The following is a 25,034-nucleotide window of genomic DNA, read 5'->3' as shown; positions in this document are numbered from 1 at the left end:
AATAGTAAAGCTCAAAACTTACTTGCAGTATCAAAACCTTTACAAACTATATTTTACTGAAAGTATCTTCAAAGTGTACTTCTATGAACTAAAAAGTGGGCTAAAAGAAAAGTAAACAACTAGCAAACTAACACTATAGATATACAGTCAGTTCACTTTTAGTTGTGTTTAACACAATTACACTTAAAGTGCCCTTAAAAGCAAAGTTTTAAAAACTACTAATGGGCCAATTCAGTCACAGTCACAAGAAGTATTGCAATGGTATACATGCAACTATACTACTAGTATATTGATTTTAGTATATTTACTGCAAAAAGTGCATTAGAAAAGAAATATATTCTATAATGGTTAACAATAATGCTTAATTCCTAACAAAGCAATACCTAATATGGTAAAGTACCTGGAAGTGGCTCTTCAAATTCTATTCTATTCTATTCTATTCTATTCTATTCTATTCTATTCTATTCTATTCTATAACTGAATTTCCTGCTGCTAAAATCTGATGCTTAGCTTAACACAGCAGTGCGGTGGATGGTGAGTGATGCAGAAAGACGCTTTCACAGAGAGCTCTGACCCTGACTGCATTCTCATCACTAGCTGAAGCCGTCAGCTAACGTTAGCTCAAGCACACAGTCATCTGCTGTTAGGCGCTGCCGCTCGTGATCGTCTAAGCTCTGTATTTGTCTTTCATTTGCAGTAGATACACGTTAGCAATCAATGAAATCACCGCCCAAACACTGCCTCTCTCTGATCCCAAACTCTATTATTCATCTGTATATGCCTTTGTTTCCTCTGTCCATGGCCGTCTACACTCCCTGCCGACAGCAATTAGATTACTGTTCATTAGGACACTGGAGTGGGGACAGAGAGCGTGGGGTAAGGTGAGCAGACCAGCACTCTTCCGGTGCTCATCTTCATCATTATCAGCTCCTTAATCCTTCACCCTCATCTTCAACATACCTGACATGTTCATTACCGAGCAGCAAGCAGCATCCGCTACCTCCACTGACTTAGACAAATGTCTTTGTGTGTCTCAAAGCAAGTACAGCTTATTTTAAGTTTTGCCATTTTGTAAAGGTGAGTGGTTTTACTTAATACAAAAAAAATAAAAAATAAATCAGTACAACTTGATGCTTTCAGATTTTTACATTCTCTTGACTATTGTCTTAAAAATTTCAAAAGTAACACTTAAAGGGACAGATCACCCAAAAAATGCACATTCTGTCATCATTTACTCACCCTCAAGTTGTTCAAGACCTGTACGAATCTCTTTCTTCTGCTGAACACAAAAGAAAATATTTTGAAGAATGTTGGCAACCAATCATTTGATGGTAGCCACTGACATCCATAGTTTTTATCATCATTATTATTATTTATTTATTGATTTATTTTTGGTAGTCAATGGCTACTGTCAACTGTGCTTGTCACATGTTTGGGTGAACTATCCCTTTAATTTATTTGAATTGGTTTGTTTACAAAATTTAAAATGTCTCATTCAGCCAATAAATTCACACAGAATCAACTTGTTCAGCAAATATTTAGTTATTAACACAATAACCTGATCTCTCATTTTAGTAGTTATATATAGAACTAGTTTTATAAGACATGTTAATATGTAAAGTCAACTATGCTATTATTGTTCCTGCAATCACCTTACAAATCAAAAACATCAGGGAAGGTTGTACAAAGACCTTAACACTTGACACACAAATATCAAGAAAGACCATTTACAATGAACTCTGATTGACCATGTGATTTTCTAATGTGCCACCTTTATCATCATGATGATATATCAAGATATTGTCACTGTATAATTTACAGTGAATTTTCTTTTTTACATATTTTTTTTGAAATTTGTACTATTATTAATGAAATAATTAAAACTCCAACAATACTGACATGACATAAGACAACAAAACATGGTTCCCTTTCGGTCAGTCACGTTTGACATTACGTCAGTGACTGACGAATTGGGATCTCGCTAGAGAGACGAATCACCTTCGAGTGTAAACAAAACAAGCCAATGAAAGTTGGTGTGCGAGATTTGCATCGTGCACCCCACCCCACAGTGCGGATATGTAAGGAGAGTGCGTGGAGTCGCACATTCAACTTTTCGCTTCAGAGCCGAGCCTTTCAGCTACCAAGCAAGAGTGTCATCAAGACAGCCTTCTCTTATGCCTGTTGGTGTTACGGCGCATCAGTAGGGGTTGCCAGTGCTGCTGCTTTGATCTCAGCGTGCTGCAGCCTCCCATTCTGCGGTCACGCTGCAACTCCTCCTGGGTGCTTCAACACTTCTGTGTTTTCACAAAAGAGCATTCAAAAAGAGCAATTAACTAAAAGAGCTCCATGAGTGAAGTGGCATCTTTTTAAAGATGTCTTTCCACTAGTGCGTTTCTGGATGTGGTCGCCTCTGGCTCCATCTGATGGTCACGATTGCTGCATCACGTGCCTGGACCTCAAGTCATGTTCTCATAGCGGGAACTTGACCATCGCTATGGGCTACAGGCGACAAAAGTCACGGCGCGGTCCCTGGGTCAGAGAATATCCGCGTTAGTGGTCCAGAAATGCCACCGTTGGCTTACCCTGGCAGATATGAGGGAGTCCGACAAGCACCGCTTCTTGGACTCTCCGATCACCCACGACAGCCCCTTACACAATGCGGTGGAGAGCATCTCACAAAACACATCCTCCCCCCACAACCACAACTACTCCATTAAACACATCCTGCCCCAGCTCCTCCTCCTGCTCGTCACCTTGCTCCCAGCCGCAGCCCCTCCACCTGCTCATCACTGAGGGTGCCCTCCTGCTGGCTCCACCTCCGCTCCAGCCCGGCCTCAGCAGCAGCCTTCATGGCCATGGCGTGGAACTGGCACCAGGAAAGCGGCGCAGCCTGCCTCTGCCCCGGCCCGGCCCATAAAGCGCCAGGGCAAGCACCCCCCCTGAGATGGGCGACCTGGAGTCTCAGGATCCTGCTCTTCAGGAGATGGTGAGGGCACCGCTCCTTTCCCCGGAGGAGGGCTGTGTGGAGAATTTTTTGTTTACTTTTGGTTTTGTTCTGCTCCCCAACATTTAATAAAAGAGCAGTTTCCTGTTTCTCTGGGTCTCAAGAGGGCCAGGATGGTGGTGCATGAGGCGCAGCCTCTACACTCCCGTCCCCCTCTTCTTTCGCCAGCAGGCAGACTACCTTGACGACAGGCTCATATTGGCCCAGTCCCGAGCTCAGTTGTGCGAACACAGGGACGTGGTACTCAGCCACCTCAGCCGGTCGGGGCTTTGGGTCAACTGGGAAAAGAGCAAACTCTCCCCTGTGCAGAGGATCTCTTTTCTCGGTATGGAGTAGGGCAGGAAGGCGGTTCCACTGAAACAGTTTCAGAGGCTCCTGGGGCATATGGCATCCCCTGCCGCTTTCACGCCGCTCAGATTGCTTCATATGAGACCGCTTCAGTGTTGGTTTCATGATTGAGTCCCGAGATGGGCAGGGCAACGCGACACGCAGTCTTGGTTACCCGGTCCTGCCGCCAAACCTTCAGCCCGTGGTCGTACCTTGGTTTTCTACGGGCAGGGGTTCCCCTTGTGCAAGTGTCCAGGCATGTTGTTGTTTCAACAGATGCCTCTGCCATCGGCTGGGGTGCCATGTGCAACGGGCATGCAGCATCAGACACCTAGACAGGGCCTTGTCTGCAGTGGCATGTCAATTGCCTCGAGTTGCTGGTGGTATGGCTTGCTCTGCACCACTTCAAACTGAGGCTTCGCAACAGGCACGTACTGGTCCGGACGGACAATACTGCAACCGTTGCATACATCAACAACCAAGGCAGTCTACGCTCCTGTCGCATGTCGCAACTTGCCTGGCATCTCCTCCTTTGGAGTCAGAAGCATCTGAGGTCGCTTCATGCCGTTCATGTCCCAGGCAAGCTCAATCGTGCAGCCGGCAAGCTCTCACGTCAGCCCGCCCTTCCGGGAGAATGGTGACTCCACCCCGAGACAGTCCTGCTGATCTAGAGATGCTTCGGGGATGCTCAGGTAGACCTGTTTGCCTCTCCGGACACGTCCCACTGCCAGCTGTTCTACTTCCTGTAGAAGTACCCTCGGCATGGATGCGCTGGCACACAGCTGGCCTCGGGCCTACACAAGTATGCGTTTCCCCCAGTGAGCCTTCTCGCACAGGCACTGTGCAAGGTCAGGGAGGACAAAGAGCAGGTCCTCTTAGTAGTGCCATGCTGGCCCAGTTGGACTTGGTTCCCAGAACTGATGCTCCTCACAACAGCCCTTCCTTGGCGTATTCCTCTGAGGAAGGATCTCCTTTCTCAGTGAGGGGACACCCTCTGGCACCCGCGCCCAGACCTGTGGAATCTCCACGTGTGGTCTCTGGATGGGATGCGGAGGTTCTAGGTGTTTTACCTCCAGTGATAGTAAACACCATCACTTCAGCTAGAGCACCCTCTAGAGGCACGCCTATGCACTGAAGTGGAACCTGTTCGTTGATTGGTGTTCTTCCCGCCGGGAAGACCCAGGCCTGGATATGTGCCCAAAGTTCCCACCACACCTTTCAGGGATCAGGTGGTGATCTTGCAAGTGCGCCCCCGGGAGGAGGCAGACCCAGCTGTCACTCTGCTCTGTCCTGTTTGCGCCTTGTGCATTTACGTGGACTGCAGACAGAGCTTCAGGACCTCAGACCGGCTCTTTGTCTGCTTCGGAGGACAGCAGAAGGGAAAGGCTGTCTCCAAACATTGACTTACCCACTGGATAGTTGAGGCTATAGTCTAAGAAATATCAGGCCCATCGCTTGCCATGCCCCCTCGAAGTGAGAGAGCACTCTACAAAGAGGTGTGGCTTCCCCCTGGGCGTTGGCACGGGGCACTTCGATAGCAGTCATCTGTAGAGCCTACCGGCTGGGCGCCACCTAACACATTTGCGAGATTCTATAATCTCCGTGTACAGCCTGTGTCCTCTCATATACTCACCTCAGATGGCCGGTAATGCTGGACCTGGTCTGTGTCAATCATGCTTGCTGCGCCATTCCTCTCTACGCACCGGATATGTGCGCTTCAGTGCTTCTCAGTTCAGTTTCCCTCTTGGTGAACCCTGTTGAAGTTCCTCCTGCACCCTCGGCAGTCAGGCGTGGCAGAGCGCCGCCCACCAGACGCCCAGTCCAGCACTCGTGTGTATGCCCAAGGTCAGCCCTGGCAGAGATTTCTCTGCTGCATAGTGATCTCACACCAGGTGGGCTGAGTCTACCGCAGGAACTTCCATATGTAGCACTGCCCTATGGCCAGTCCATATGTGTAATTTCCACATGTTACCTCCTATGTGCAGGATGTGGTTTCCGTAGCGTTCCCCTACTTGGGTACGCTTTCCCAGTGTTATCCAATTCCCCACTGTACGGAACAGCAGTGGCGGGTTCCTCAGCCTAAGCCCTGTCCTATCAGGCCACAGTTGCTGTACCACCGCTGTACGGCTGAGGCACACCGTCTCGGCTCCTCAGCAAAAAACTGAATGTGCGACTGAACACGCTCTCAATATATACCTACACTGTGGGGTGGCGTGCACAATGCAAATCTCGCACGCAAACATTCATTGGCTTGTTTTGTTAACACTCTAAGGTGATTCATCTCTCTAGCGAGATCCCAATCCGTCAGTCACTGACGTAACGTCTCCATTCCCTCCTTCAGGGAACCAGGGTTACATACGTAACCGAGACGTTTTTAACAGAACCTGAAGATACTAAGAGGATTATAAAGAAAGAACAGCCACCAAGTGACTCCAATCATTCAGTAAGCATGTGTCATATGTCACCGTCCACACTAAAGTGATGGCCATCTAAAAACGCCCTTGCTGTGCCAGCTCACAAACTGTCTTGCCATCTGGACACTTTAAAAGCAAATCTTTTTGTTAACTAATTCCAGTCTGTAGTCAAAGCCTTCAGTTAGTTTGATGTGCCATCTGGTCATTGGTGAATAAAACACACAATAGTTGTATGCATTTTAATAAATTGCATGAAAGAGGTTTGATCAAGGTGAATGAGGGAAATCTTACTCCTTCTTCCTGTCTGTAACTCTTTCATCAGATTATAATTATTACAGTTTATTCAACTGGATTTAATTGAGCATCTAAAACAAAATGAGAAATCTAACCAGCTTATTAAACTGGCCTCCATTAAGATAGCGTTGTAATTATCAACAGAAACAGAAATTGCGATGGCTGTTCCTCTATATTGTGATGACTGCTCCTCCATTGTGAGAAGTTTTCTCGTAAGCTGAAGGGTAGATGGGTCATTTCCTACTATGCAGTACGCTTTCATGTCCACATAATATAACATGTTAATACCTTCAGACCTGAATTATGTTCCAGGGACACCAAAATATGCTTTACTTACTGTAAATTTTGCCATAAATGCTAATCAACAGAAAAAGGTAGATTTTAATGTTTTAATAGTCATGTACTGTACATAAAATGAACGTTTAAAAAGTAGCATTTTGAAGTATTTTGAAATTGGAAGTAGGTAGTTTTTTTTTAATTTCAAATTGCTAAAATTATCGAAAGGTTATAGCGCTGAAAAAGTATTGCATAGGAATGTACAGGAATGGTTGTGTGTGTGTGTCTGTGTGTGTGTTGAAGAGGACAACATGCAGAATGAACAGAAGGCTGGGTCCCACAGACAAACACATACAGACCCACAGTCAACCAATGATTATGACCTCTTTTCATAAATGCCAGCATGAACAATGGCAAAGGTTTAAAGGACGAACACAAGCACATGTGGCACTGAAGTATAGAAAGAGTGTGTAGAGTGCTTACTTTCTGGTGGGACTCTGTCTTTATGAGGGCATCCAGATAAGCTGCGATGGTGTGGGTACAAACCCGTCACATGACCTGTGCTGTCACACCCAGGCGTTGGACACCGGCTCTCCTTTTTCCCCGACCGTGAAGAATCTGAACACACACACACACACACACACACACACACACACACACATAGGATTAATTACTGATTAATTTGTTTATACTGTAAATACATTTTTAAGGGGTCTGATAATGTCTCATTCTGTCCAACAACTGCCCACTTAGACAAGAAAATAACATTGACCAATAGGCAAAGCAAAAAGCGAAGTTGTTTTGGCACCAACTGAGGATGAACAAATCTGAAATCATTGATACCACAATGATAGCTCAGCATGGGGGAAAGAATACAACAAACAAACAAATAAAAAAATAAATCGAGTGCAGCGTTAGTTCAGTCAGCCCACGTAGGCATAGTGCTGTGACCAGCTGATGCGGTCAGCTGTCAAATCGCTCCAATCACTACCATTCTCCTATTAGGCACGGGACATATATACATGGCATTACTGCTCTGTAAGTATGCTCAAACTGCTCACAACCCTCCCTCCCTCCACATTATAAGCATGAGCATATTACTGTGCACCCTCTGGTTGTCTTCTTTTGTTTCAGAGCACTAATGTTAAAGATCTTGTATGTTCAATTAATTTTGGAGCAAGAACCCCCATAAGGAACCATACCGCCAAAGATAAATTGTGTTTCAATAAACTCAAGTAACTTGCCAAAGTGGTCCTGTCTGAAATATCTGCAACAGTGCAAATGCATGTAGATTTGACCTTCCAAAAATAAGCACATTCCATCTTTGATCATTTTTAAATCATTTTTGTTTATTTGCTACCATATGCTTCAAGGTTTGATTCCATAAACCTGGAAATGATTTGATACTAGTGTTCTCAGGGCATGATGGGAATACCAGTATTAATAAGTTGAGTAGGTTTTACTTAATTTTATAGCTGTGATTCTTACTCAAACAATCATTGTAAACGTAACAAACAATTACGAGTACAATATATTTATAAGTTTAAACTTTAATTTCTACTAACTTGAATTGATTATTTAGAATTTGCTTTAAAAAAATATATAAATAAGAAAAAAAAGAAAAAAAACGTGCCTGAACTACATTTTTTTTTACAGTATTTATTTAACCACAGAATCATTTTTTTTATCAGTTTATTCTGTGTTGCATCGTTCATTAATAGATGGGGTCAGTAATATATAAAAATATATTTAAAAAAATTATAAAAGATGCATTAAAAGTGACAGTAAAGACATTTATAATATTACAAAATATATATAGTTCAAATAAATGCTGTTCTTTTAATTCATATTTCAACTATAGCATGGTTTGCACAAAAACATGAAGCAGCACAAATATTTTCAACAGTGATAATAATCAGAAATGTTTATTGTGCAGAAAATCAGCATATTAGAATGTTTTCTGAAGGATCATGTGACACTGAAGACTGGAGTAATGATGCTGAAAATTCAGCTTTGATCACAGAAATAATTTACATTTTACAATATATTACAATAGAAAACAGTCATTTTGAATTGTAATTTGAACAGTGGTATAGCTGTGATCTTGTGTCCTTGTTAGTGTTAGTGTAGTTTGCACAGGCAGTGACTATCCTGGATCTGTGTTTTGACTGAAGAGTGCATCTCTTCCAGATAGCTATCCAGAGCTACTGGCTATGTTTCAAACAGAGAGGTCACAAGAGAGTGAGTGAGTGAGCGAGCGAGCGAGCAAGTATGCTACTGTTACCACTGATTAAAATTTTAAGGATGGAGTAACTTAGTAACTGGCATCAAGTTGCCTCCTGTATCAAAGTAAGCACAGAACAGACAGGAATAGCACGCGATCATGTGAGAGACGTGGGCTCAGTTTTGGTGAGTTTGAAAATAGTTTGTAGAGCTACTCAATTTTTTGGGAATATGTGCTTTAAACAACAACTACTAATGCTTTGCAACTGGTAACAAACACTCATAAATCAGGGTGAATATTATGAAATGTGCAGGTCATAATTTACTGTAGCTCAATTTTTTTTTGTCTTTATGATGATGAATTCAGTTGTTTTTGGTTTTATTTTTAAACATTAAGGATTTTGTGTGTGTGTGTGTGTTATGGGGAAGAGTCATCTGAATGGTGTGCATGAAGTGTTTTATGGTGTGGGTCGTATCCGAATTTGTGCACTTGTCTACAATATAGTTGACGAATGCACTGAAAAAAATGGTTAATTGAATTTACTAAATTTTTAAAGGTATGTGGTTGCAATCAATTTATTTTAGATACATTTAAATAAACAAATTTAATTGTTTGCAACCACTTACCTTAAAAATTTTTGTATCATTTTGAACAGAGTAATATATCTGAATATACTATTCATAAAACTGTATTAAAAAATCCCCAGCAAAATCCTGAAATGCACATCCACTGGACACTTTGCAAATCCATGACACAGGATTTATGAATGGCAGTGAAGCGACGCAACTGACGCTGGAAGCTCACTTGAAAGTGACAACATGACAAATGTAGCACATCCAGATTGCATTCATACAATACACATATATTGTAAGTGCAAGTACAGTAGTAGTATTTAAAAATTACACTATTAAGATTTGAAGTACACTACAAGTGCACATTCAATACAATAAATTGCAATACAACAAAGGTCCCACTTTATATTAAGTGGCATAAACTATTATGTACTTACATTTAAATTAATATTTTGATACAATGCACTGTGTTTTACAATTTACTTATATAAAAAAAAAATACCTGCATATTAATTGCATCTGTAATTAATTTCTGTAATTAGGGGCCAAGCACCGAAGGTGCTTAGGCACCTATTGTATCCGTTAGCATGATTTTCTTCTTCTTCTTCTTCCGCCGCAAGTCTATGGCAGTCCATAGAACCACTTGCATGAAAGTTGAGAAATTTGGCACACTGATAGAGGACAGTCCCAACATTAACCATAGCAAATTTGGAGTCTCTAACTCAAACTCTTTAGTGCCACCACTTTTCCAAAAATTTCAATTTCAACTGTAAACCACAAAAGTAAAATTCTTTTTTTCTCTGATTCCTTGGCTCATGCCGAGTCAAATTGACACCAAATTGTTATTTTAAATTTTTCATAAAACCTACTTTTTCAAACTCGTCCTAGGCCGTTGAACTGATTGTCACGAAATTTGAACCAGATCATCTTCGGACCATGCTGTCAAAAATTTATGGAATTCAAGTTGATTAGTCAAACAGTTCTGGAATAGCTTGCGAACAAATGCTACGAAAAACATGCAAAAATGGATATGAGGCTATATCTCTGCAAAAGTTTGGCGTATTGCGACCAAACTTGGTGTGTGTTGTAACAAGCATGACCTGAGACTACTTTTGTGTTTTGGAACTGTGCCCCCTAGTGGTCAGGAGATATGAAAAATGCATATTTTTGCTCATAACTTCTGAATGGTTTGGCCAAAAATCAAAGAACTGGTCTCTTCAGATTTGGTGCATCATGTCGAATCGAATGATTTCCAGTTTGCCCATGTCAGCCATTTTGGGCGTCTGCCATTTTGAATTATGTTATGTTCTAATTATGTCAGAGAAGTCATGGCTTAGTGGTTAGAGAGTTTGACTCCTAACCCTAAGGTTGTGGGTTCGAGTCTCGGACCGGCAATACCACGACTGAGGTGCACTGACTGCTCCCCGGGTGCCGCAGCATAAATGGCTGCCCACTGCTCTGGGTGTGTGTTCACTGCTGTGTGTGTGCACATTGGATGGGTTAAATGCAGAGCACAAATTCACCATACTTGGCTGTACTGTATGTCACTTTCACTTTCAAAATGCTGAATTTTATGAATGCATTAGCGTATCATTACGGAACTAATTACAAAAATCTTCAGCTCAATAACCTCATGGTACTCAAAAAGTTTTGGGGCAACCTTGTGGTCAAAAGTTATAATGAAATTTAGAAAAATGCTAATAACATTTGCTTACATTAATCAATTGTAATGAGACTGATGTTGATAGATTCCTTGGATCATAACGAGAACACCAATATCAATTTTGCCAATATTAGCTGAACTTCCTGTCCACCATTTTGATTCATGTTGAAAACCTACTTTTTCAAACTCCTCCTAGATCGTTGGTCCGATTTTCACCAAATTTGGCTCAGATCATCTTCAAACCAAGCTGGCAAAAAGTTATGGATTTCGTGTGGATACACAAAATGGTTTTCGTTTAGCGCATGAAAGAATTTGCTGAAAAGATGCCAGAATGCATCTGAGGGCTGTATCTTTGCAAAGGTTTGACATATTTACACCAAACTTTGTATGTGCCATTGTCACCTCACTCTGACCATGACACATCAATTTGGTAACAGCGCCACCTATTGGCCAAGAGTAATAATCCATTCATTAACCTTTAATTATGACATTTTCAAAAATGCTAATAACTTTTGATTATTGCATTAGCCTATTGTTATGAAACTAGTCTCAAAATATTACTTGGGTCGTGCCAACAACATCGCTTAGGAAATCTGAACTACTGGTCCGCCATTTTGATTTATGTTAAAACCTACTTTTTCTAACTCCTGCTCAACTGTTGGTCCGATTTTCACCAAAATAGAGTCAGATCATTTTCAGACTGTGCTGACAGAAACTTATGCATTTCGTGTCAATTGACAAAACTGTTTTCGTACAGCACCGTTACAAATTTTAGGCATGGTGCCAAAATGAGTCTGAGGCTATATCTTTGCAAAGCTTTGACATAATGACAACAAACTTTGTATCTGCCATTGTCACCTCACACAGAACACACCAAAAGTATTAATTTAATCATATTACTGTGGGGATGTCCTGGCCTAATGGTTAGAGTGTTGGACTTGCAATCCAAGGGTTGGGAGTTCGAGTCTTGGGCCGGCAGGAATTGTAGGTGGGGGGAGTGCTCTCTCCACCTTCAATACCATGACTGAGGTGCCCTTGAGCAAGGCACCGAACACCCAACTGCTCCCCGGGTGCAGTTTATGATTTTTCAGCCATTTCAATTACAATCATCCTAAAATTACTTTTATTACTCATTGTTGCATTTGGTCTCATGCTCCATGCCATGCTTAACTCCTAATTTTGCCGCTGGAGTGCTTGGCCCCATAATTGCTGCTTGCAGCTTTATTTACATTTATAACTGCAATGTTAACCCATACTTACCCGTAATTGCAGCAAACGTGTTTTGCAATACAATGTGAACATAATAAATACATTGTATTTTTTTTTTTTATGTAAGTACATTTAAAGCCACCTAATGGAAATTGGAACCATGCATTTTTTTCACAGGAGTATTTTTTAATACTGTTGATTTTGTAAAATACGAGCCAGACATGTTCTTGACAGGTGCTGTGAGATTCACCTTTATGCATGATTTCTTTAAAATTCTAACCGTTTAATAAAGCCTGAATCCTCAGACTACTTTGCAGCCATTTCAAAAAGAGAGAAAACAAACGAGAGGGAGAGAGCGCAGCCGAGCTGAGCTGAGCGGAATACATATTAGAAAGTGCTGGATATTGATTGTGGCTCTGGACAAGCCATGCTTTGCAAAGCAAATGGCCCCCATTACCATAGCGTCTGTGGATAATTAATGTGCAGTCAGTGGTCCTGTCATTTGTTATCGGTCATACTGATACTGTTCAATTTCCATCTCCACCTCGTGCCTTCTTTAAGGAAGAGCTCCTTCCATAACTGTCAGGCCTCCACACTTTTTATAAATCATAATGCCCCCTGGTTAGGCAGTGTCTGCTGCTGTCTCTGCTGTGGCGAGATGTTATCGCGGTGTAATGGCCGAGCGTCCCTCATTATTCTGCCATTAGAGAGATAGTGTCCGCCATGCATGCTGTTCAAACGTCCTTTCATGCGTGCTGTCATCCCTTCCTCATCTGGAGAGCAGTGGATGAAAGTTCTCATGGGTTTTTAAGGGTTTGTTCACCTAAAAATGACACTTCTGACATAATTTACTGCTCTTGGTCCCTTAAAAAACAATGCTACAGAGAGTTATTCAACTTTGAAATGTACATTCTGTGTCAGAATGTCTGTTTTTGTTTTGATCTGTGTGACTCCGCCCACTGCCAGTTTACCCAATAGGATTTCAAATCCCCGAATTGTCAGTTGGCGGAAAACACAGTGTATTGCAGCCATGGAAGCCAGCAAACGAACTGGGTCTGAGATCGCAGCTTCTACTTGACCTTAAAAGTCTCGACATCCATCTAAAAAACTCTATGACCAAAACACAGATAAATCAGCTCATCAAGTTACAGTGTAAAGCTTGTTGCTTTTCATTGTCAAATGTCCTCATTCCTGTTGCATGTCCTCAATCTGGCAACCCGTGTGAACCTGAGGAGGAGGTGGCAGGAGAAACAACTTTCTCCAATATTTTGAATTTGGACTGCAGTATCCATTTCAACCACTAAAGGTGGATTGTGTCATATATGCCATCAAAATGTACACAAATTCCCACTTAATTCAAGATATGATTGCAAACAAAGTACTTGTTTCTTTTTATATTATAATTAGCAATATCACAAGAAAGATGTTTTAAAAATATGATCATGGATGCAAAAGTGATTTTGAATTTTAGTTTTTTTGAAGTTAATGTTAAGTGTCTTGCATTTTAGACATCATTTTACTGAAAATAGTTCCAAACAAATCCACAGCAGAACTGTTGTGAATCAGCTGATTTGAACAAATCGGTTGATTAAATTATTCTGTAACTCCCTCATTTATTGATTTGCTTTAGTTTCATATATTAACGTATATTTTTTTTCCCATCATATTTCTATATGTAAAATTTTATATTTTGTTGAATAAAGATGGTTAAGTTAATTTCAGCTCCCTTGTGTTTTATTTATTTGTTTATAATTTCTACAAATAAAATTTTCCTCTGCAGTGATCTTTTATTATTTGGTCAAGACATTTCTCAGGCAGTAAATGTGCATCTTTCAGCTTAATTTGAGAAGAGCTAGTCTGGTCTCGGTCTTGACTCTGTCTCTTTTGGTTTCAACCTTCAAATTCTTAGTCTGGTCTTGGTCTCAGACTTAGTCTCGATTTCGACAAACTACAAACAGTATAGTGACCATCACTGTCATCATTTTGAATCAGTGTTGTTATAGTTACTATAATTATAGAGAAAAAAAAAACTGAAACCAAAACTAACTAAAAATGACTACAGAAACCATAAAAGCTGATTCTAAATATTGATAAAACTATAATATTATCTTAGTGCTACTAAAAGAACACTGACTTAGCAATTTCCAAATATCTGCTTTATGTTTATGAATTATTCTCTTTGAAAACTGATCTTTTCTGCTTGTAAAAGTCAGAGCAATATTTTCACTGTTTTATGGATAAGACAATCCGTCAATCTGGCTCCTCTGTCCCTGGAGAAATAGAAATAAACCAGGAATTGGATTGAAACCTCCTCTGAATATGCAGCACTGACTAATTTCCCTGTGTCTCCAGTGCCACAGCTATATTTCCAAGCAGAGCTCCTCTCTGGGTTTATAAATAGGCAGTGTGAGCACAGACTGTGTCCCTGGGATGAGATTTGCTGTTCTCCCGGCCATGCAGATCGCCATTACTTATGCCTGACAAGCTTGGCCTGTGATGTGGCCGTGCAGGCCTGTTTGAACAACATTAAGCCACTGCTGTTTGCACTGCAGGCATGGAGATGTTTGAGAAAGCTTGTCTCAGGGTCAGTACGGGATCCCCTCTAAGAGCAAAGAAATACAGACAAATCATTTCAAGTGCTGGTTGTGTGTTATGTAATATGAGATTACCTTTAAGGTAGTAGGGCTTCTTTAGGCCATCATGGTGCAGACGCGCCTTCCGCTCCTCCACATATCTGTGCCTCAAACCATCCTCATGCACATGCAGTCTATCTCTCCTGACTGCTTCAGAAGCCATTTTTTCCCGCAAAGCTTTGGTCCGCTCCGTTTCCAGCGCTATGGCCTTCTCCAGCAGTGACAGGTTGCCTTTGGTCATGTCGAAAACGTCCTCTGAGCGGTCCGACGTGACGGAGGTGGTGTCTTCATCGCAGTCCTGGAAGCCCCTGTGGTCTGCGGCACAGCTGGAGAAAGTCTTGGAGCATGGGCTGAGCTGCTCCTCAAGCTTCATCAGGTTGACCATGTCAGAGTAATTCCGCTCGAGGACGTTGGACTCCTCAGGACTCGGATGCTGCTGCTGCTGCTGCTGCTGGGCCTCTTGATAAACCTGATGAATCTCCTGGTAGGGATGCATATACTTTAATTAACTGGTAAACTGGTAACTGACAGTAAGATTTTTGACCAATGAATTTTTCTGTATCTGTTCAAAAGTAATAAAAAAAGTAATTTGTTTTAAAAGTAATTTGTTTAATCTGTTTAAAAGTAATTACATGCCACGTATACACTGCAGCTAAATTTGGTTGTCAATTCATTTTAGTCATGTGATCCAGTTCTGTACACACAGTTTATACAAGCGGCACTCGCATTCTATAACCAAATTAAAAATCGGAAATTCCAATTCTCAGAGGAACTTTTTATTGGAACATCTCAAGTTGGACTAACTGCAACAACCCTGATTTCAGAATCCAACATGGCGGCTCAGCACATCAACATGAGTGAAACACTAGTAATATATATTTTTATTGCCACTTCTGTGGACATGATATTTCAATATGTTTGTGCAAAATACAGCTTTTTATGTGTTCGCAAAATTACTGGTATTGCAATCAGTTGGACTCGTCCATCTTGGTTTTACGACTTGTGTGACATCATTCTCAACTCCGGTATCTGAATTCCGAGGTAAATTGAACACAGTGTAGCTCCTGAAAATTTAAGGTAGTGGCAACATTAATAATAAATATTAACACTTAATATTTATTAAGTCTACAGTATAATATCCTGCACATTTTATTTTATAAGAATTTTATTTTATTCTTTTTTTTTTATCTTACTTTTTCCATACCATATTTATATATAATTTTCTTGTGTTTGTATTCTTTAATAATTGCACTGTCCATGGTGCGGACCTGACTTACATTTCACTGCTGGTCATATGCTCTCCATATAACAATCTATGTGACAAATAAAAATCTTGAATCTTGAATTGAACCCCATTTACAAAAATGATGCATGTATTGATGTATTTAAACATGCATCAGAGATGTGTCTCTGTTCTGTGCAGAGAAAAAACAAGAGAATGCGGAGAATGAGGTAAAAGCCTTGACTCATTTGTGTTGCCAGATCTTGTTACAAAAAAAAACAGTAAATAAGAACAAGCCCATAATAAACAAATAAATGCTTTATATTGGAAATAAGACTTTAATAACCCCATAAACAAGATTGCTGTATGAGCCAAGTCCAAAGACATTTATAATAAGTGGACATGGCAACAGTGAAAGAAAGTACTTTGCTGAGTAGCCTTTCAAATGTAAATAAAACACAACGCTTTTGTCGGTGGTGGTTTAGTTAATGGCAAACATAAGAGTCTTTGGTCCCTGTAATATTAATTTGGTCAAATATAGCAAACACGCAAGACGCCAGAATGTTGCTGTGATGTCAATCAATTTTGCGAGTGAGTTCTGTTCTGTACACACAAGAAAAAGATAATTTAGGGGACTCACTCCTGTATTTAAATGTGGCTGACTGTCATTTCTGAAATTTTACAGTCTGTACATTGCTTTTATTTAAATTTAAAAAGGAAATGGCCACATAGATGCTGCAATTTACAGGAGTGACAACCACATTCAATCTTTAAGAATTAAAATTTTTACTTGTTTGCATATTTCAACACAGGTCTGTCTCGTTCCACAGTTGCACTCACTCACCAGCCCACAGGGCCTAAAAAGGCTGTGTTGCCAGATGTTGCAAGGAAAAACAAGCCCAAAATAAACCTTAAAAAATGCTGTATTTAATAAATTAAATAAAATAAAATCACAAGCCGCAGCTGGCCACCTTATAAGCTCCATACAGTGGCTCACTTTATGAGAATAGTCCAAACAACAAGCCTAAAGACGCTTATAAAAGGTGAACATGGCAACACTACAAGAGTAAGCACAAACGAAACACATCACGGTCTGTAACAATGCTATTTGTGCATGTAAAAATAAACTCATTATGGAAACATTAATTTTGAATGTTCTCTTAACATGGTAAAGTAGTTGGTAGTTAGAACATCTAAATAAAAACATTTCAGAAAAAACGTCACTTGGATGATACATAAAGAAATTTTTTGGAACTTTATGAAAGACCAGATAACAAAGCGCTCTATTAATGTTACTGGAAGAACGCTTGTTAGTAAAAAAAAAAGAGACCCATGCCAGAACATTCCCCAAAGCTCTGAAACATTCCCAGTTAGTTGGGTTAACGTAAATAATTCAAAACCAGTCATCCCTACCTGCTGGTTATTGATGAGCCTCTCGGCTGGTTTGGTCTCACTTAGCTTGCGTGCCAAATCAAAGCACTGGTTGCGAAGACACTCCAAACTGCTCAGACAAACTTCCTCATCACTTTTCTCTGCCATCTGACCATTAGTGGTGGGTTTACCACTGAGTCCATTACCCATGGATCCATTTCCGATTAAATCGCAGTCCGTGTTCTCACTCCCATCATCATGAAATGGCTTTTCATGGAGGTTTTCTGAGAGCGTGACTCCGTGACCCTGTGCCAGGAGCTTTAGAGAGTCCACAGTCTCCCTTACCACATCACTGTTGACGTCTAGACTCAGTTCACCTTTCCTTGAGCCCTCCTCATCCTCATCTTCTTCATCTTCTTCTTCTTCCTCTTCCTCCTCCTCTTCCTCCTCTTCTGCACTGTTTGAAGAGTTGCTGTTCATCTCGGACTCGGTCATGGCCCGATAAGCGGCGTCCTCTGCGATCTTGCCCAGGTTAAGCAGAGATTTGGCCACCAGTTCATCGTAGTTGTCATATTCATCATTGTTGTTGTTGTCCTTCTCCATGGAGGGGCTTGTTCTGCTGGGACTGCAATTCATATGGTCACTCTCTGTGAAAGACAAACAGATGATGTTATACCAGCTGTAGCAGCTCAACAGATAACTCTTGGTTCAACTGCGTTATCCAACACAAAGTTTAATTCCATTCTCAACCACTTGTTTGACTCTGAACCATCCTTGTATCATGGCCATAAGCAGGGGCGTAGATTACACAGGGGATGCACTTTTAACATCACGTAAATTCGTCCCCCACACATTTTCGGGCAAGTGTGTTCACATAGAGGTTTTCAAGAGCTGGTGTGTATAAATATTGATTTAAACTCAAAGAGACAAGATAGTCTGCACATGACCTGATATTTTATTTGGACCCAGAATAAGGCGAGATGAACATCACGGAGCGCTAAACACTCATGCAGTGTGTGTTTCATTCATACTTAAAGCCGGAGGGTGCTCTCGCGCAGAAAGTCAAACCAGGAAATGGACAACAGCATCCAGCTATGGCTGTATGAAAACAATTGTCTTCACAGAAAAACAGAAACGTTTGGAAACATGAAGACATTAAACATATGACAACATATGGTTTATTTGTGTTTTTCAAGTCATCTCCAACTAATAAATAAAGTATATGAATAATCCAGTGCTAATTTACATAGCATTTATTACCGTATAGGAACTATTCTGCCTTATTATGTGATAATAAAGTGTTTGTAGTAGTATATAAACATTAACAAATCATTATTATTGATTATTATTGATTATTGTCCAGCAGTTATCTATTTAAGCCAATGAAAAGCAAGAAATTAGAGAAAAAATAAAGTTGCCTATACACTACCAGTCAAAAGTTTTTGAACAGTAAGATTGTTCATGTTTTTTAAAGTCTCTTCTGTTCACCAAGCCTGAATTTATTTGATCCAAAGTACAGCAAAACAATTTTGAAATATTTTTAGTATTTAAAAAAAAAAAAAACGTTTCTATTTGAATATATTCTAAAATGTAATTTATTGTGATTTCAAAGCTACATTTTTAGCATCATTACTCCAGTCACATGATCCTTCAGAAATCATGCTGATATTCTGACTTGCTGCTAAAAAAAAAAACATTTATTATTATGATGATGTTGAAAACATCTGAGTACATTTTTTTTCCATGTTTCTTTGATGAATAGAAAGTTCAGAAAAACAGCATTTATCTGAAATAGAATTTTTTTTTTTTCAAAATATAATGACTCTAAGCTTTCGAATGGTATAGTGTATTATGTTACAAAAGCTTTTTATTTCACATAAATGCTGATCTTTGGATCTTTCTATTCATCAAAGAATCCTGAAAAAAAATGTTTTAAATATCAATAATAAGAATAATTAAAAAAGGTTTCTTGAGCAGAATATCGGCATATTAGAATGATTTCTGAAGGATGTGACACTAAAGACTGGAGTAATGATGCTGAAAATTCAGCTTTGATCACAGCAATCAATTACATTTAAAAATACAGTATATTCAAATAGAAAGCAGTTATTTTAAATAGCAAAAAATATTTCACAACATTACTACTTTTGCTGTACTTTGGATCAAATAAATGCAGGCTTGGTGAGCAGCAGAGACTTCTATATAAAATATTAAAAATCTTACTGTTCAAAAACTGTTGACTGGTATATGCAGTAGATTACAGAAATGTTATGCTGTAATGTTTTATATATTTAAAAAAAAATATATATATATATATTTTTATATATATATATATATATATATATATATAACATTTCTGTCCCCCTCACTTCTGAAATGATGGCTATGCCGCTGGCCATAAGCACCTCAAGGCTCAGATATATTCAAGTTATTGTCTGTTGTTTATACTATAAAGCGGCTCCCCAGTGAGTAACATCTGACCTCAACAAACTGAACAAAGGAAATGAACCAGAGGAGATTTCCATGTCAAAGAGGGCGGAGCCCCAGAGCCACACCTACCTATTGCATCATCATCACAGACCTATGGGAGTTCGAAGGTGACAAGCCAGAGCAGAACTTTTCTAGAAAGTTGTTCTGAGCTCCTAAAAAAAAATTTTTTTTGGTCTGATTTCATTCAAAATAACATACCACCTGTTCATTCTTTGATTTAGTTTTAAGTCTGTATGATTTAACATTGTTCCCCCCATAAATTAGAAATGGCCTGATTGTCCCTCTCAATATTTTCTATTCTTGTTGCTGCTCTTTTTGTTTTTAGGATGACAGAGTTATATTTTTAGGTTGGTCCAGTTCAACAGTCTAACAGCAATCATCAATGTCAAACTGTTTGATAAGGCCAATCGAATCAAGATGGGCTTTACTGTTCATAGAAGTCAACGCAATGCTTCCGTTTTAACAGTGAAAGACTATAAGTTGCAAGTAACTGAACATTTAATATTTGACATCTGTGTTACTGTAGAAATATTAATAAGTAATATCCAGTGATGCAATTTCTATTAAGTCCATTATTATTTTAATATTGTAATGAGGTAAAGTTGTTCACTTCCCTCTCAAAACATATTTTTTTCTCAAAATTTTTTTTTTTTTTTTACATGACCATAAAAAATATAACACATAAAGTTTTCCACATTACAAAACCTGCCGTGGATGCACAGCAAGATGCGTGATGAATAAAGAAACACTCTAATTAGATCTGATTGTTGTGATGCAAATTTTACACATGACCATAACCAAGATGCCATTTAAAGGTGTCCTCAGTGCAAAACCAAGTATAAAAAAAGCTTTCACACTAATCAAACAAACTTTGATTGACTTGTTTTGCAGCAAAATATCTAGTGTGAAACCCAAACATTCTTGGTATAGACTGTCCATGCACTGACAATACTTGATTAAGAACTAAAACTCAGAAGAACCATGACTCAATATGAAAGAAAGAGATGCATGGAACTTAAAATAGGGACAATAAGATTTACAGAATAATTAAATAAATAAATAAACATTTACTGTACCTAAATATCAACCAATCTTAGATTACATGTCCCATGCTGACTTTCAAAACATAAGCACTCCTGTGTGATATTGAACATATTGTAATATAATTAAGTTAAAATTTATATTAAATCAACAACATAATAGCCCAATCAATATTTCATAAAGGTTTTGTAGGTATAAAACCAGGCATAGTGTAAAATCAGCTGGTCATTATTGCAAAATGATTTTTTAAGTTACTTTTAAAGTTTACTTTGTAATAATGATAGGCTGGTTGTATAATCAAACTTTTATGTTTGCATTCCAAACTCAGAAATTGTGAAACTGTTATTGAAATTAATTGAATCAACATTGAACTGAATTGAGCTGTATAAAAACTATTGTCTTCTGAAGAACTGCTTTACGGTTTCAGTTGTTTCATAACTGATGAGCTTTGCAACATTGGCACTGTAAATGAACTGAACCGAATCAACACTGAACTCAATTTAACTGAATAATGACACTTTTGTGTTCTGAAGAGCTGATGAATAACATAACCTTTTTTTTTTTTTTTTGCAGATTCAAAAGTGTCAATAGAAGATGCATATTAATTTCATCTAATTATTTTCACAATATTTAAGTGTGCTAATGTCATTAGCTTAGCTTCATGCTTACAATAGAATGTTAGTCAAGTGCAAACTGCAGCATGTGATGATGTTAATGAAGCTATGCCTGTGAAGAGCCAAATCAGTTACTTATAAGGTTCAAATTCAATTTACACGCTGTCGACAACTGCTCATGCAGTCAGCTCACTAGGTTTTGAGACAAAGCCAATATCTTAGGTAAGAAAACACAGCACAGAAAACAGGGTTAATGCCAATACATGTGGGAGTTTGATTGTTAATTAGACTAGAAGGCTCTGTCAGGTCTGATTGCAGAGCGTTGTCCTGCCTTGTGCGGCTGGCTGAGCTGTCTGAAGTGGATGAGACATGTCTGAGACACATCTCACGCCTACTCTCTGATTTAGCAGACATCCACAGACCACCAGAATCGACCCACTGAATACTGAAACATTTGTTGTTGTCTCATGAATCAGACAACATGGATGCTAGATATACAAGAATGGCTGTAATACTGTAATAATGTAATATATAACTGTACTTTTCTTTATAGATTTCTTAAAACATTTTCTCAACAATATTGATTGAGTGATAATGACATTTAGTTTAGCAGTTACCACCATATAACACTGAAAACAGCAAGGCTGAACAGTAATTGCACACAAGATAATGGGATCATTTGTAAAGAAATATTACAAAACGGATAGTTCCGGTCCTTGATTCTGATTGGCTGAGCCACGTTCAAAGCTGTTAAACCTTTGCTTATGTTTGTCTGTTGCTTGGCAACCACTTTGTTGCAACCACGACTGATTCTGAGGAACTACATTGTTCGGTGGAAGAATATTGTTTTTATTAGTATCATTACACTTTATTTGCTCTGTTTTATTTTGTGAAATCTTACTTCATACACTGCATGCCTAACAACGAAAAATAAATATTAAAAATTAACCCAAAACCAACACTTACTTTATGACAGCTAAGAGGGTTTTAGTGACTCTGCATGCCTAACAACGCCCCTTAGCTGTTATAAATTCACTGTAAACCACGGCTTCACGGGGCTTATTGCTTTAATAATAATAATAATACAAAGCATGCACACATTATATTACCAGAACTTTCTTCTAAAATTAAAATCCTTAATTTGATATTTTCGTGAATATTTTAAATATATTGTTTAATTTTAATCTTTCTGTTGAAATGATAATCTTGAATGTTTTAAACATATTATTGAGAATATGAATTCGACACTTACTGTGTTATGGCTGCAACGATGTATGTGCATGTTAAGATTAGTAGCAATAAATACGGTAATACTCTCTGCAAAACTGTAACCACACACAGCTTTTAGATTCGGGGTATTAGTTTAAGAACCTATTTGTTGTTCAGTTTAAATAATGGAAACATATATATTTAACTAAACAAGTTTCCTTAAAGTTTTGTAACTTTTTGAAACAATCAGACTGTTGGTAATATTTGAGCGCTGCACTTCAAAGCTCACCTTCAGTAGGCTGTGTGTGTCGATGAACTGAGCACCTCTGTTTTGAGACGGCTGTTTTTAGCCTGATACTGAGACCGTGCTGAAGGTCACAGCAAAATCATCCAACTGCACCTCAAATTACGGTGACCTTCTTCCAAATATGCCTAACTGCCAAATTACCTCCTCTACCCCTCTGGAGGCTGAAATACTCACTTCACATTCAGCTCTGGTTTTGTTTCTAAACCCAAAAATAAAACATTCTGGTGCCGGATTAACCTTTTAAAGCCTACTGTATTATATGTGATATGCAAATTTCTATGGTCTAAATCAACATGATAAAAACTTTGCTGTTAAACATGTTGTATACAATCTACTACATGCCTTCAAGTAAAAGGTACAATTTAGTACAATTGTAGCTCATGCTTCATGTGTCTTTTTGCTGTGAAATGTTTACTAATTTCATAAAGTAAATGTGAGAATAGTTTATATTGTTAGAAATATTGCAAGATGAACACTTACTGAACCAAAGCAACTTAGCCTTACTTGATAATCATTTTAGAAAAAATCATGTTTAAATATGAGTCTCATATATGATAATCTGGCTTTTGAGGAACATTTGTCATTTCATCATACAATCATAATACTAATTAATATTTTTTTTACATATATTGGTATAAATTTAGATTTACATATATTGGTATAAAGATTGATTAACATTACAAATTATCAGAATTTCATGTTACTTTTTTTTTGCTATAAAATATATAATGCAGTAATGTAAATCAATCAATATACAAATATATTAAAAAACATAAAACAATAATCATACAAAAAAATATATAATGCATGATCAGCATATCAACATCTACATCAAAATGCATATTTTTGCTCAGTTTGGGCCCTCTGAATCTCCATATCATAATTAAATCATAATCAAATTTACATCACAAAAAAATAACAAAAAAAATGAGTTTTGCTGGTACAAATGAATGGATTTAAGACTGATTCATTGATACTAAATAATAGTTTTGATATTCATTTGGTTAATTTAGATGTTAATATTTTATCAGTGTATATGAACCAATAAGCCTGCATAATAAATCAAAAGTCCATCTTTCGTGGATTTATTCAGACTCTCACCTATTTCTTGAATTTGCTCCTCATCCTCTTGCTCATCTTCCTCCACGTCATCTTCATCATCCTCCCCCTCTCTTTCTACTTCTTCTTCCTCTTCCTCCTCCACCACTTCCTCTTCTTCCTGCTCCACCTCTTCCTCTTCTCCATTAATCACTTCTACCTCGTCCTGATCATATTGGTCCTCGTTGTCAGTATACTCCTCCTCCGGTTCCTCTTCGTCTTCCTCCTCCTCCTCCTGCTCCTCCTCCTCTTCCTCCTCTTTTTCATCCATCTCCTCCATTTTGTGCGTTTTGTAGCATTTCTCCATTGACGGCTGCTCTACGACTGTAAGAAAGACCTTCCTCTTGGGCGAGGGCTCCAGGGCATGAGTGTCCAGGGGTTTTCTCTTCTTGGCGACAGGACAGCCATACACACTGGACATGGAGAGATAAGAAAAAGGCAATTAACAAACTGGCTTGCGATTTGCTGTGGTTTAGTACAGTTCATTGCGCTCCAGACCAGGCTTCATCATCTACTCCGCACAGGCTGAAGGAGTTCTGAATTGGGACAAATACAGCAGGCTGCATGCCAAATCATTTATGGGTTACACAAGTGGAACAATCAATAGACCTTAGTCAGGGTAGACACCATATTTTACAAAACCACAAGACATAACTGCACAGTATTGAAAGTACCCACATTATGCTCAGTTCAAATTTTTATTTCTGGGGTCTGCTAGAACACATTTACATGATTTAAAGCTCAAAATATACATTATTTTTTACTCATCCTGCAGCACTTTTTTCATCTTCTGACTGAAATGCTCTGTTTTAGTTAATTTCTCTTTAAATCCCGCCTTTCTAATCTGCTCTGATTGGTCAACTGTTCCAGTCTGCTGCATGTGTGTATGGAAATGGAAATTGAGTTTCAGCTAGGCTTCATGGGCAGCTGTAAATAGTATTATAATCTCAGTGTTGGGGGAGTAACTAGTTACATGTAATGGAATTACATAATTTAATTACAAAATAAATACAATTGTGATATGTTACAGTTACTAAGAAAACAAAGTGTAATTAAATTAGTTACT

General features: G+C 38.8%; 1 protein-coding gene across 4 annotated transcripts in view; it reads right to left on the bottom strand.

Moving 5' to 3' along the window:
- Positions 1–25,034, bottom strand: part of LOC122140192 (myelin transcription factor 1-like protein) — a 92,230-nt gene that overhangs the window by 45,191 nt on the left and 22,005 nt on the right. For all 4 annotated transcript variants that reach the window (XM_042742877.1, XM_042742879.1, XM_042742878.1 and 1 more), the window contains exons 4-7: positions 23,972–24,381; positions 17,252–17,856; positions 14,653–15,097; positions 6,799–6,933 (exon numbers count right to left, since the gene is read on the bottom strand). In XM_042742877.1, the coding sequence (XP_042598811.1) occupies positions 6,799–6,933; positions 14,653–15,097; positions 17,252–17,856; positions 23,972–24,381 (1,595 nt within the window). The remainder of the gene's footprint in view (positions 1–6,798; positions 6,934–14,652; positions 15,098–17,251; positions 17,857–23,971; positions 24,382–25,034) is intronic.

This window comes from Cyprinus carpio, chromosome B17 (genome assembly GCF_018340385.1).
Source record: "Cyprinus carpio isolate SPL01 chromosome B17, ASM1834038v1, whole genome shotgun sequence".
Taxonomy (NCBI): Eukaryota; Metazoa; Chordata; class Actinopteri; order Cypriniformes; family Cyprinidae; genus Cyprinus; species Cyprinus carpio.
This window is presented reverse-complemented; position numbering and strand designations above follow the sequence as displayed.